Raw genomic sequence first — 12784 nt, 5'->3', positions numbered from 1 at the left:
GGCCAGGCTGAGGTTGCTCCGAGGTTCACAGCTGCTGTTGCGGTAAAATCCAGTCCTGCCGGAAGCATGGCCATGTGAGGAGGGTCTGGACCGACGGCTGAAGGCTGAGGAGCTCCCCTGGGAAATGTGGGCGCTAGCTCTGCGACGGGACAAGCAAGTGAACAACGCCCAGATGATCCCTCCAATCACCAGTCCAACCACCATGGACACTGTGAAGGCTATTGTTATTTGCTCTGAAATACAGCAAAAATACACAGCGTTATTTCACTAACTCTGAAGGATTTTCCTGCCAGAATATGAACTGAAGACAGCAGCCTCCTTAAAAGATAAAAAAACCCTAAGATCTTAGAATCATAGAATCATAGAATGTTTAGGGTTGGAAGGGACCACTAGTGGTCATCTAGTCCAACCCCCCTGCAGTGAGCAGGGACACTGCTAACTAGATCAGGTTGCTCAGAGCCCCATCTAACCTGGCCTTGAATGTTCCCAGGGATGGGGCCTCCACTACCTCTCTGGGCAACCTGTTCCAGTGTTTTACCACCCTCATTGTAAAAAATTTCTTCCTTACCTCTAGCCTGAACCTACCCTGTTCCAGTTTAAAACCATTTCCCCTTGTCCTAACACAGCTGGCCCTACTAAAAAGACGTTCCCCATCTTTCCTATAGGCCCCCTTTAGGTACTGGAAGGCCGCAATCAGGTCTCCCCGTAGCCTTCTTTTCTCCAGACTGAACAAGCCCAACTCTCTCAGCCTGTCCTCATAGGAGAGGTGCTCCAGCCCTCGGATCATTTTTGTAGCCCTCCTCTGGACCCGTTCCAACAGTTCCATGTCCTTCTTGTGCTGAGGGCTCCAGAGCTGGACGCAGTACTCCAGGTGAGGTCTCACCAGAGCAGAGTAGAGGGGCAGAATCACCCCCCTCGACCTGCTGGCCACGCTTCTCCTGATGCAGCCCCGGGTACGGTTGGCCTTCTGGGCTGCCAGCACACATTGCTGGCTCATGTCCAGCTTTTCATCCACCAGCACCCCCAAGTCCCTCTCGGCAGGGCTGCTCTCGATCCTTTCTTCCCCCAGCCTGTATTGATACTGGGGGTTACCCCGACCCAGGTGCAGGACCTTGCACTTGGCCTTGTTGAACCTCATGAGGTTCACACAGGCCCACCTCTCTAGCCTGTCCAGGTCTCTTTGGATGACATCCCTTCCTTCTGGTGTGCCAACCGCACCACTCAGCTTGGTATCATCCGCAAACTTACTGAGGGTGCACTCGATCTCGCTGTCTAAGTCATTGATGAAGATGTTAAAGAGCACCGGTCCCAGTACGGACCCCTGAGGGACACCACTCTTTGTATGTAACACATGAAGTTGACCACACACACAGAGCAGTTCAGATTGCTCTCACTATACGGTGTTTTTTCTTTAATTTGCATAATTCAACACCATCCAGAAAGTAGCTTGCATTTAATACCAGTTTCTGTACCAAAGCAAGGAAGAAGTCTTTGGTCTTTCCCAGAATCAGCCACCCACCAGCCCCAAGGTGTGTTAGAAAACTGCCAAGCATTTGCTTCTGTGAGCAGTACGAGGTGTGGATTTATGCAGACTTGTCATTCTGTTTACAGACATTTATGTTCTATGTGTACGTGTTTGCAAACTCACCTATTACAACAGTGACGTAGCTTCTGGCACGTTCTTAATGGAGTATGCCTTGTATTTATTACAACACAGGAACACGTCCCCGCCTTTTACTGCTGAGTAACAGACACTTTAAATCCTCATAGTAATTAATGTAAATTACTATATCCTAAATAATTATGGTCAGAGATAACCGTTAGTAATACGAAGCCTCTTGAATATTTCCCATCCCCAATGCCTAGTTTAAAGATGCATTAATCTGCCATTAAGAAAAATAAATTTCTATCTCTTCTATAAATGCTTTCAAGAATTAAGAGATCTGAAAACAAAAAAAAAGCATGGCTAGAATGTTTTCTCCCCTACATGGTTTCACAGTGTGGAGGAATAAGGTTTTTTCCTCGTGTATTTCTAAGAATAGGACAGTCACTTCAGAAAACTCAACTTGCTTTTGCAACTGAGCACCAGCTTTATTACTGTTGTAAAAAGTCTGGAGGTACATTTGTAATGCTGGATAAGGCCTGAAATGAATGCAAAACCTTTATAGATTCCCTCAAAATTCAAGCAGGGATTGGATCTCAAACAAGAAGGAACACTAGGCTGATTACTGGTGGAGCAAAGAGGGAATAAGCGAAAAAGAGCCATGGGACAGCTTGAAACATGTTTATTCTGTCTGTGCTGTGTCATCATGCTTGTGAAGCATTTCTGTGAAAAATGGATGGAGAAAGGTAACTTCTAGAGCACACAGAAGCACAGGCCAGCTAAAAAGGGCAAGATGAGACTAGGTTCAAAATTTTCTTGCAAGGTAATAGCTGTTAAAGAGTTTCCCCTGAATTTATGGTGCTGCACAAACAGTCGCTTCCAGAACCCAAAATAATGATGCTGAGTCCGAGCTGTGGGAATTAGCCCAAGCAGGTGCTGGAGAGGCAAAGCGAGCGATGCGCCCCTCCAAGGGACCGCTATGGAAAGCAGCCGGCCCACAGTGGGGGGAGAGGAGAGGTGCCGGGCACAGCCAGTGGGACCAGCCTGCTGGCAGAGGCACCCCAGTATGCACCTTTGCTTAAGTCAGGCCTTGGTATCCAGCAAGGCTTAAACTTAGGGCTGGTCACTGCAGGAGGGGGAAAGCAAACATTGCGTTCCTTCCAGCAGGGGAGATGTAAATGATTATTGGTACAATTGCACTTTAAGAATTAGTTATTATTACCTTCCTTAGCTACCTTCTTATTTTTCTCCCTTCAGTGAAAAATTGTTAGCTACGTGATTCATATTTGCCGTTGGGAAAAATAAGCTCCTTCAGCACCAGAAAGTTTAGCGTAAAATTTTTGCAGGTTTCTGGGTGGGGACCCCAAGCAGTATTAAATTTGAACCCAGCCCTTGCTACTGCCCTTCAAACCCTATCAGAGCAGCAGTGTATTCATCCTACATGCCTTTGGAGGTGTGATTCTAGACAGGACCAACACTATCATGATGGTACCATGAAATCTCCTACCCAAGTTTATTCACCTTAACATTTTTCAGGATAGACTTGGAGTTCCATGAGGCCCAGGAAATTTAAGCTCTAATTAAGCCACTGATATTTTGGATGGCTATACAATCCTGCTGTTGCTTTGCTTGTAACCTAGGCTTTTGGATAGGCTTCTAACCATTATCCTTTTCAAATGGGAAAATAAAGCAAAGACTGGAGATGATAAAACACGGGATGTTGTTGCAGAGCACTGCTCCCTTTTGGGAATGCTTTGTTGTCCTTTTGTTCAGAGGTGGACTAGACTTGACCCTAAAATATAATTTTTCTTTAAGTACTTGTTTTTACAACTCAGAAACCCTTGACTGGGCACACTAAAGTCAAAGGGTGATTCTCTGGCCTGCTTTTTGCAAGGACCCACAGGCAGCACCTTGTGCTGCTACTCCTGGCTGAAGATTAGAGCTCTGTCACCATAAGCAGCCTTCTGACAAACTCATCGTGATTCTGCCCTTTATAAAATATCTTCAGAAACACAGCAGGCCTTATTGTGCCCCTTTTGGTCAGGAATAACCTTATATGCCATTTTAAATGGCTTTAATATGTTCTGTTACTGCAAGTTCCTACTCATACTCCTGAAGGTGGGAAGGGAGAGCCAGGACTTGGCCACCTCCAGTTGAATAAATCCCAGGGAATGTCCTAAAGACAGCACTTCCCAAGCAGTAGAGCTGCAGTCTGAGTACTCGTACTGCTGTCCCCGCATGGCTATGGGAAAGTGGAGCAAAAACTAATCCTCTCTTAGGCTGACTTCTCTTGCACCTCAGCTGGAATGCTAGTTATGTTATTATATTTTGAGACTGCCAAGGGATCCCCCAGGCATGGGGCTCTGTGGTGCCACCTGATATCCCTGCTCCTGTTTGGGCTCTCAGCCCCAGCAGGTGGGAGGAGAAGGGGATCTCTGCGGGGCTTGGATGTAAGCAGCAGCACAGCAAGCCGCAGAAACGCGCCTGGCTCTGGGGTTGCCATATACCATGGTGAAGATTTGTCCCTGCATCCTTCTAGCCATAATTTTTACCACCTGCACGATCAAATCAGCATTTCACACTGTTAAAAGCAGATGAGGGAATTGACAAAAGTATCGAGTGCAGCTCTTCAGTCCTTCCCACGTGCTGTTCCCCTGTGCTGGAGATACAGCACAAACAATTATCCCTTTGGATAATGTCTTCATTTTCTTTAACTTATTTGATTATTTTCTTTTTCTACCTCTCTATATAAATGTAAAAATTGAGGGTGAAATTATACCCTGGGGAAACTCAGCTGGGTTTACACTGACTATTGCAGTTGCCATCTAGTACTCCAGATGCTCTCATTTCAGTTTGGACCTACATTTAACCCTTCTGGTTCTTATTATAGAAATATCACTAGACCCGTTGGTTACAGACACTTTATTCTTTTTATTCCCTGACTCTCCCTGACTTCACTGGGAACTGTGGGTCACACTAATAGGCCGAAATTGCTTTTTGTTGACTCCCTATAGAGGATGAATTTCACTGAAATGTAATTCAGTTCCAAAAAACTTATGCTGAAGAATTGTAAATCTATGCCCATTGATTTCCTCCTTAGAACGTGCAGCGATCACAGCCCTGAGGTACATTGGAGAAAATACTAGCAAACAGAGAAGCAGATCAAAGGCAGAGTGGGACTTGTCGCACCTGGGATTTTGAGGGGAACAGCTGGCTTTCACTGGGTTGTTTTTCTCTTCCTTAATCTGGGCAGTGCCAGGGCAGAACTAGCCTTTCAGGAGAGTCACACCAATACTGACATGGAGGGTCCCCCAAAGAGCCATTATAACATCTTATGGTTTCCTGAGAGCTGTGCGTGTTATTCTGCCCTCTGCTTTTAAGGAAAAAAAAAACTTGGGGATAAAGGAAGGATGCTGACAATAAGAGTAACACCCCAGGTGCCGGTACACTAAATATGCTTTGATCTGTATGTTTCTCAGGCTGCTCACACTGCCTGCTTTATTTGATTATGCCACAACCAAAAAGATTTTGTGCCCCATCTCAGTCAATTTTCTCCACTCTCACCTCTAACACCAGCTGAGGTGAAGGACAAAGGGTTTTTTCTCAACAATACAGGACAGACTTCCAGGCACAAAGCCAGAAATAAAAGGATATAAGGAAAAAAGCAACAGAATATCTTAGCTACATTACCTTTCTTATCTATGGGACTTCCAGTGCATCCATGCCAAAAAGGCTGGAGGTTCAGAACCCACAATAACACCCTCATGACTGACCTGATGACTGATTGAACTCATGATTGACCATGATGTTACCCCCAGATCTGAATACCAAGCCAGCACATGTCTGTCAGCCCAACATCTATCCGGATCAGGAAATTCCTTCTGAAGTCTCTCTATTCCCTTCTCTCTGATTCCTACATGCAGTGTTAAGCAAAGGCAGTGCTACAGGTTTTTGCTATGCAAAGTGTTTTCTTGGTTTTTGCAGCTTTCTTTAAGGCTTTTATAACTTTCCAAAAACTCTATGTATGAAGTGGTAGTATATAACCTATCAAGTTGATAGCCTCTAGCAAGTCCTTAACACTATAGAATCCACACAGGAGAAATTTGTATATGTTATTAGTAAAGATGATAGACTGGCTGATAGGGCACCCTTCCTAGTTACGGCTCTGAAACAGGTTCTTCCCATCCAGCCTGGACATCAGTACCAAGGCCAACCAAAGGGGGCTCATACCAATCTGTGAGTCTTCTCAGAAGTGGTCTACATTCTCTCCTTCACCACCTTGGGGTATACTTCACAAAAAAATGGTAACATAGTCCCTACCTAGACTTGTCGGTCCCTGGATCAACCAAACTTTTCATAAAATAGATTTGCATTTTGTGATGGAGTGATGCTTTCTGTGAAGGATCCTGTCTCTGTCATGGAGCTCAGCAGGATCCTTGCAAACATACTCAGTTCAATCTCTTGTTTCTGCGAAGCTTTCATTTTCCTTTCATGTGCATGGACCACATCAGATAGCAAGACATCCCTTTGACTTAAAAACATGTTTGCATTGAGGATTCATCTGAATTTCACTCTGGATTTTGTTCCACTAGAACTTAAGAGTTTTCCCAAGGAATCTCCCCCTTGCTCTCAGCTCTGGCTGCGACAGGCTGGAACAGGAATTTTGCTCCCCAAACTCAGGAAGTCCTTGGGACTTGCATCTTGCCCGTAGCCTTATGATAAATTGCCCAAGGTGTAAAGTCAAGGTGAGCACAAGATATTCCTTGCCCGATATATACATTTGTAAACTTTTCAGCTGGCCAAGTATAAGAAGGGATAGTAGTACCTTTCAAAATCATGTAAAGTGGCAACTTTGATGACAGCATCTCAGAGCAAAAACCAGGGCAGGGTTGGGGAAGAAGGGACAAAGTACTGAATACAAAGGGAAAAGAAATGGATAAGCATCTTTTAGTCAGGTTGTGCACACATGACTTGAATTTGAACTGCATCTTTGCCAATAATAGCTAATTAAGCTAATGAAGAGCCAGCTACCTTTCAAAGCATCTGTTCTGCTCATGCTATTGCTAAGCTCAGGGAGGCAGAAAGCACCCGTAGGGCGAGATGATACTTACACATTTGATCTGATTTCTAGTGGGTGACTTTCAAATATTACAATCTTTATGTTTTGCAGCTGTTAATTTTTTGTTATTGCTTTATGAAAAGACAAATAATTAAGTAGTTTTATCTTAAAGTTATTAGACGTGGTAAGGTAGCTTTTCAGTCAAGAATGGCATTGTTCAGCATTCAAACTCAGCTTGCTATAGAGATGTTTTACCCGTATTACATTAGAGCAATATTCTGTTCATTTACTTCAGCAGCTGAGAGTAATTTTCTTATTTTTCTTTTCTTCCACCTGCCCAAAACTACCATGAAGCATTGTGCACCTGACATTCAAACTTTCTTCCATGTGGGCTTCAACAAGCTTGTATGCAGGACAAGCTCACTAATTTCAGCTGTATTAGCAATGAGAAGTACCAGAACACACCACCATCTTGTATGGTGGAAAAGAACTACTTTTATATTTTCCATCTAAATTTTAAAATTGTAAATTTATTTCCATTTTAATTCTTTCCTTCTCACATTTTTGTGAGCTCTCTCTCCTTTATGCCATGTCATGTACCCATGACTCAAAACTTGTGCAAGTAAGTAAGCGTTCCTCCCCCTACGTGCACACGCACACATTGCCTTGTCCCAAAGCTGAAAAGCCTTGACAACTGGTAGAGGGTTTAATCTCAGACATGGAGAAGTCCAGCTCAGCCTCTGTCTCACCCTATATTTTTTCTGGAAATGAAAGCTCAGTGACAAAAGCTGTTATAAAAACCATACAAACCAGTATGGGAATTTATACCGGAACATTGCACAGCTTAGCGTAGAGCACCAGCTAGTGTATTAAAGTGTGAATTGCATTTACAAATGACAAATCTAGTAATTGGACTAGTAAGAATGGTTCAGATCCTGTTTTGCAGGAGTCTCCGTGTCTCAGGTTTCAAGCGACACTCAGGTAAGCCATCAGCAGACATTCATTACAGAGCCTCATTTGTGCAAATCCAGACAGGAGCAGCCAGGGTCCATCAAAGTTTGAACAAACTCAATATCTTCCTAGAGCTGTAGCAAACGTACATCTGTAAGCCAGACAGGCTGCAGCTACCCCTCCTCACGCATGCCAGGTAACAAGTTTGGAAAGGAAGAATACCCTGGGTCCAGAGAGCCACCACTTTTTCCCACCACAGAAGGCTTGAAGTGATTTGAACTACTTGAAATCTTATGCCGGTTCTACCAACCCCAAGAAAACTTAGTTTAAAGCTGGGGCTGGTATCAGTAGCCAAATCCTGTGCTGCTGTTGTCATGCTAAGTTCAAAAAAGGAATTTCTCTCTATCTGACAAGTTTTGACATTACTATCTTCCTGATTTTTGTCACTAATTGTATTAGCAAGCCAGCCTCTCATTAATCATTTGTAGGCAGTCCATGATTCAGCTGGGTGGGCGAATCACTTGCTGTGTAATATCAACCAGCTGTGATCTTAGTCATGGCAAAAGCTTAAGAAAGGTCACCCAAGACTCTTGGGGAAAGATTGAGAGTGACAGGCTAGAGCACAAGGTGGTTCAGGTAGATGTGATGTCCAGAAAACAAATGGACAAGGATGGGATAATCTGGAAAACAGAATCTGTGGAAAACTAAAGGTAAAGGAAAAGCAGACTGTGCAGGATGTGAGAACTAATAAGCAAAATAAGTAAGATAGTTAGGCTGTCAGAAGTGTCAGTGCTCTGCATTCAGACACAGCTTGCCAGAGGGATGTTTTATCTGGCCTGTGCTAGTGTGAGATTCTGTTCTGCAGCAACAGAGGGTAATTCTCCCACTGCACCTAATAACTAAACAGTTGTTTTTATGCCCACTGCAGATGAAATAGAAAGTACTGGGTTTAAAATAGAGCAAATGAAATTAAAAAATGTGTTTTTATCTCTGAGGACAGGTAAGAAGGAGAATAGAGAGTCCAGGTAGGTGGTGCACCTACTCCCATTAAAGATCTTAAAAGCCAGTATCAGTTAAGAGTTGTTGTAATATAGTTAATCCTGTCTTGAAAAAAGAAGGTAGAACAGATGATAGCTGAAGGTCCATACTGATGTTATTTTGAGCAGCCTGTAAGACTTTCTTCAATCAGGTAAGTAAATAGTCTCTAGAAGCACCTGAAAAATTATTAAGTAAATACAGGGAAAAAAAAACCGCAGTCTGTGCCCTTGGATTAATTCTCTGTTTGAAATGCAGAGGCGATGGCTGTTTAGCAGAGGGTTAACTTTATATACTAGCAACCTACCTAGGAACAAGATTGCCCTCTGCTGGAAATTCATCTGAAAATCTAAACAATACAGAAACAACCTTAATTCTAATAAAATAGTGTCAGAAAAGAGCTAACAAGAAACATTCCAACAAAAGGTTAGAGAGACATTAACAGTACCTCAAAGCTCAGAAAAACTCTGAATTGCATTGCCGTAAGCACTTAGGACCAGCATTTTGCAGGGGCTTTGAAAGTAAGGTAGACTGAGGCACAGCAGAAGTGTTCAGAAGCTTCATGAAGTAAAGCTTGCACACTTTTGTGGCTTTCTGCAAATATCTGTGCTGATGGAGAAGCATGAGGCTAAGACTGTTTGTTCTTAAATTCCTGTTTCTTGCCATCCACAGTGATGTCCAGCATGATCTCCATGCAGCAGAGTACATTTGCTTTGTTTACTAATACTATAATTTATTGTGATAAAAGGCCAGAAGAGTGGGATATGCCATCTCAATATCCCACAAACTAACTCAGAGTTAATGACGTTCTCTTGATATTACTGGCAGTTGATTTTTACTGGAATGATAAATAAAGAGTGATTGTAATAATCAGAAGGAAACATCTAAGATAGAGATGCCAGTATGTTTAATTTAATGCCTTTGGCATAACTATATAAAACAAAGCAAAGATTCCTTTATTCATACAGAGGTAGAAACTTTGTTACCGTGTGGTTTCATTATGATTCCTAATGCATTACGAAGACAGTAATATAATTTTGATCTTTTCCGCATGTGCAGCAAACAAACCCCTGGCAAGGCATTCTTACCAGCCTCACGAAACCGGAGCATAGGCCTAAGCTATATGGCCTCTGCATGAACCTAAATCAAACAGTAAATCACAATTTGCCACAGTGCAATATGGCATTATAGTTATTACTTAATTGATAAGATCATTTTACAGCTTGAGAATCGAATAATTTCCTATATGAACAAAGCATGAGTGACTAGAGTGAAACCTTAAAATTAAGTAGGATTTCCTAAAACTCTTAAAATTAAGCAGGAAATACTAAAGTACATATGCCACTTTTAAGAAAACAGAAGACTCCAGGTTTAGAACAAAGCACAACACCTTCAGGTTACTGGGAAGACTGTAGGGTAAGGAATACATTGAAATCATCCCCAGTCCCACCATAGCAATTCTGTTGTCTGTGGTCTGAGAAGAGCCTGCCTGACCCAGACACAGCTTCAGGTGGAGCTTGTCCGTACTATGAGAAGCCACAAAAGGCCAAGAAGTATTTATACTGAAAGCCCAAGTTTTATCCAAATGTAAAGACTACTTTAAAAGAGAGAAAACTGTGTGACATGGCACACTGATTACCTTGAGATGCTAGGTATAGTAGAATTAAGGACCGCGTTTCCGCCTGCCCAGTACATCTTATAAATGGTACTCAATGCACTGCTTTTTGGAAGTGCTGCAACCTCTGCACATTTGCCTCTGGGTCTCAAGTCTCTCTTTCTGTCACCTGAGAGGCAGAACCTTGTTTCTGCTCCTTGCTCTTAGCTGTGCAATCTCTCTCCCTCTCCCCCTGCAACCTGTTCCTTGCTCTTAGCTGTGCAATCTCTCTCCCTCTCCCCCTGCAACCTGCTCAGCTGCTTCCCAGGAGAGGAGTAATCTCCCCTTTCCCAGTTCCATCCTTCTTACTCTCCATTTTAAATGCATGGCATGTATTAACCTAGACAAAAATGAATGAAACGGATATGTACAACATCATGTCTTGGCAGAAGCTGGAGGAAATCTACTGGGGCCCGAAACCATAAAGCTTCTCAGAAGCATCTCTTCTGACTCAGAAATATGCTGCCTTTGAAATACTGCCACAGAGTATTCTGCTGACAGGTCTAACTTGTGTATTGCTTGTTCAAAAATAGCCATCAATGCAAATAGTGTTTAGTGTTCTATTTATAGTCTCATTATTTTTCAAGATTGCTAAAGCTGGGGCCGTCTTCAGGCAAAAATTAAGAAAGTTGTACAAAGTGGAAAAAGAGGAGAAGGAGCTGTTTGTGAACTTGACTGGATACTGATCTAAACTATTCTAGAAACAAGTATTCAAGGAGCAGGAAGAAGGATCTGTATTTAAATCAGTTTTCCCTGCTTTTTTCACTACAGTAATACCTGAGCTATGCCCAGTAATGCAAAAAATCCCCTGCTACATTTATCTTCCCTGTGGAACAGGTATAATAATGAACGCTTTGAGAATATAGAAGTATGTTCATATGTGGTAGTACTGTACTCTTCAATTAGTTATCTGCAGTTCATAAATTTGACCTTGCTTTCTCCCAGTACTTCCTGTGCGACCATCAATCAGTTTCAAAGATTTCTCTTGTACCAAATATGTCTATGAATATTTATTTCAATGTGGGCTAGGAGACTTAATTAAGTCATACTCACAAGGATCTGTGCAACCACAAGCTGATAAATGTTGGTATAATTTCTAAGTGAGATGATTACTGATCCAGAGTGTTAGTCAACTCTTGACGACCCAGGACAGCTGATCCAGGCTGGAGGCCCAGTGCCATAAGTGTGTGTAAATATGCTGGACTGTGAATTCAAATGTCTGAAACAGGGAATTAGTTTTCTTCTGCGAATAAGCTGCCAGAGAAGCAAGGCAGAGGCCTCTGCCAAGAAGCAGAAACTGCCCTGGCTGTTTGCTTCAGCAACCGTGTCAGAGCCCAAAGAAGTTTCTGCATTGCATTGAACTGACTATTGTTTTCTCCCCCAATTATTTCATAACAGTGCTGTATATATTTGTATTGTTGATGGAGTTTTGGTTGAGGTTATTTAACAGATAAATCTTAAGTTACTATTGTCCCATTTTCAATACATGAAAATCAAACTCACCTAAGTCTCTTTCCTGTCTCCTCAAATAGAAGGGGAATAAATTGTGTTAGGAGAATGACTTAGGATTGCTTGGTGCAAACTTAACTACTACACAATGGGTTTCAAAATCTGAATAAGTACCTTTTATTGGTTGTATAGGAAGTGAAGCTTCTGCCTTGAAAAGCGGGAAAAACTGAAATTGTCTATACTAACTGTTATTGATAGTCTTTTCTGATTTTCTTTTTTTTTCCCAGACAAAAGGATAGGGTTATGAAATGAAGATAATCTTAGAAAGAAAAAAGGGTCAGTCTTGAGTCTTGATTTTACTTTGTGCTCTTTGTTTGTGATTGTGGACATCTCGTTCCATCTCCATGCTTCAGATTAATCTTCTGCGTTAGGTAGATGGCACCACTCACAGCCGCTCATTTGGCTCAGAAAGATTTTTGACTCCTGGTTAAATGAATTACAATGGTAAAATGGGAAGTTGTGTGTAATACAGAACAATTTCCTTCAACAGATACTACAAGAAGAACTGAGGCAGAACCTTTGCACCCGCAATGTGCTGAGACTAATTCATCTGAATATGAATCCTGCTAGTCTCTAGCCATTGAGCATGCAGCCACAGGAGGGTTGTCCTGGGGAGAAACCACAGCACTACTAGATGATCTCCAGAGTTCCCTTCCAACACTTGCCATTTTGTAATTATATGAAAAAATTGGATTCACTAAATTCTTTTTATTATGTGACACATTCACATGCCAACGTATTCACTGGTACGGTGCTTGGAGGAAGAAATATACTTCATTTCCTAAAGATGAGATTTCTGTTCTTAGTGGATAAATAAAGAATGATGCTTATGGCAGCTCATGTGACAACAACTGGCACCACATAGTCAGTACAGTAGGTGTAATTGCCCAAAAGTGTGTGCACTGTGTGTTTGATTAATATTTAAATAATACTCTGAAGAAATTTGGCCTCTTCCTTCTACTACCTCAGATCT

General features: G+C 42.3%; 1 protein-coding gene across 1 annotated transcript in view; it reads right to left on the bottom strand.

Annotated features, from left to right (window-relative positions):
* MYCT1 (MYC target 1) overlaps positions 1-12784 on the bottom strand; it is a 24376-nt gene that overhangs the window by 2673 nt on the left and 8919 nt on the right. The window contains 1 exon segment of the mRNA XM_035899813.1: positions 1-233. Coding sequence (XP_035755706.1) covers positions 1-233 — 233 coding nt within the window.

The sequence above is a fragment of the Egretta garzetta genome, unplaced genomic scaffold (assembly GCF_000687185.1).
Source record: "Egretta garzetta isolate BGI_Z169 unplaced genomic scaffold, ASM68718v1 scaffold397, whole genome shotgun sequence".
Lineage (NCBI taxonomy): Eukaryota > Metazoa > Chordata > Aves > Pelecaniformes > Ardeidae > Egretta > Egretta garzetta.
The sequence above is the reverse complement of the archived record's forward strand: the minus strand, read 5'-3'. Positions and strand labels throughout refer to the sequence as shown.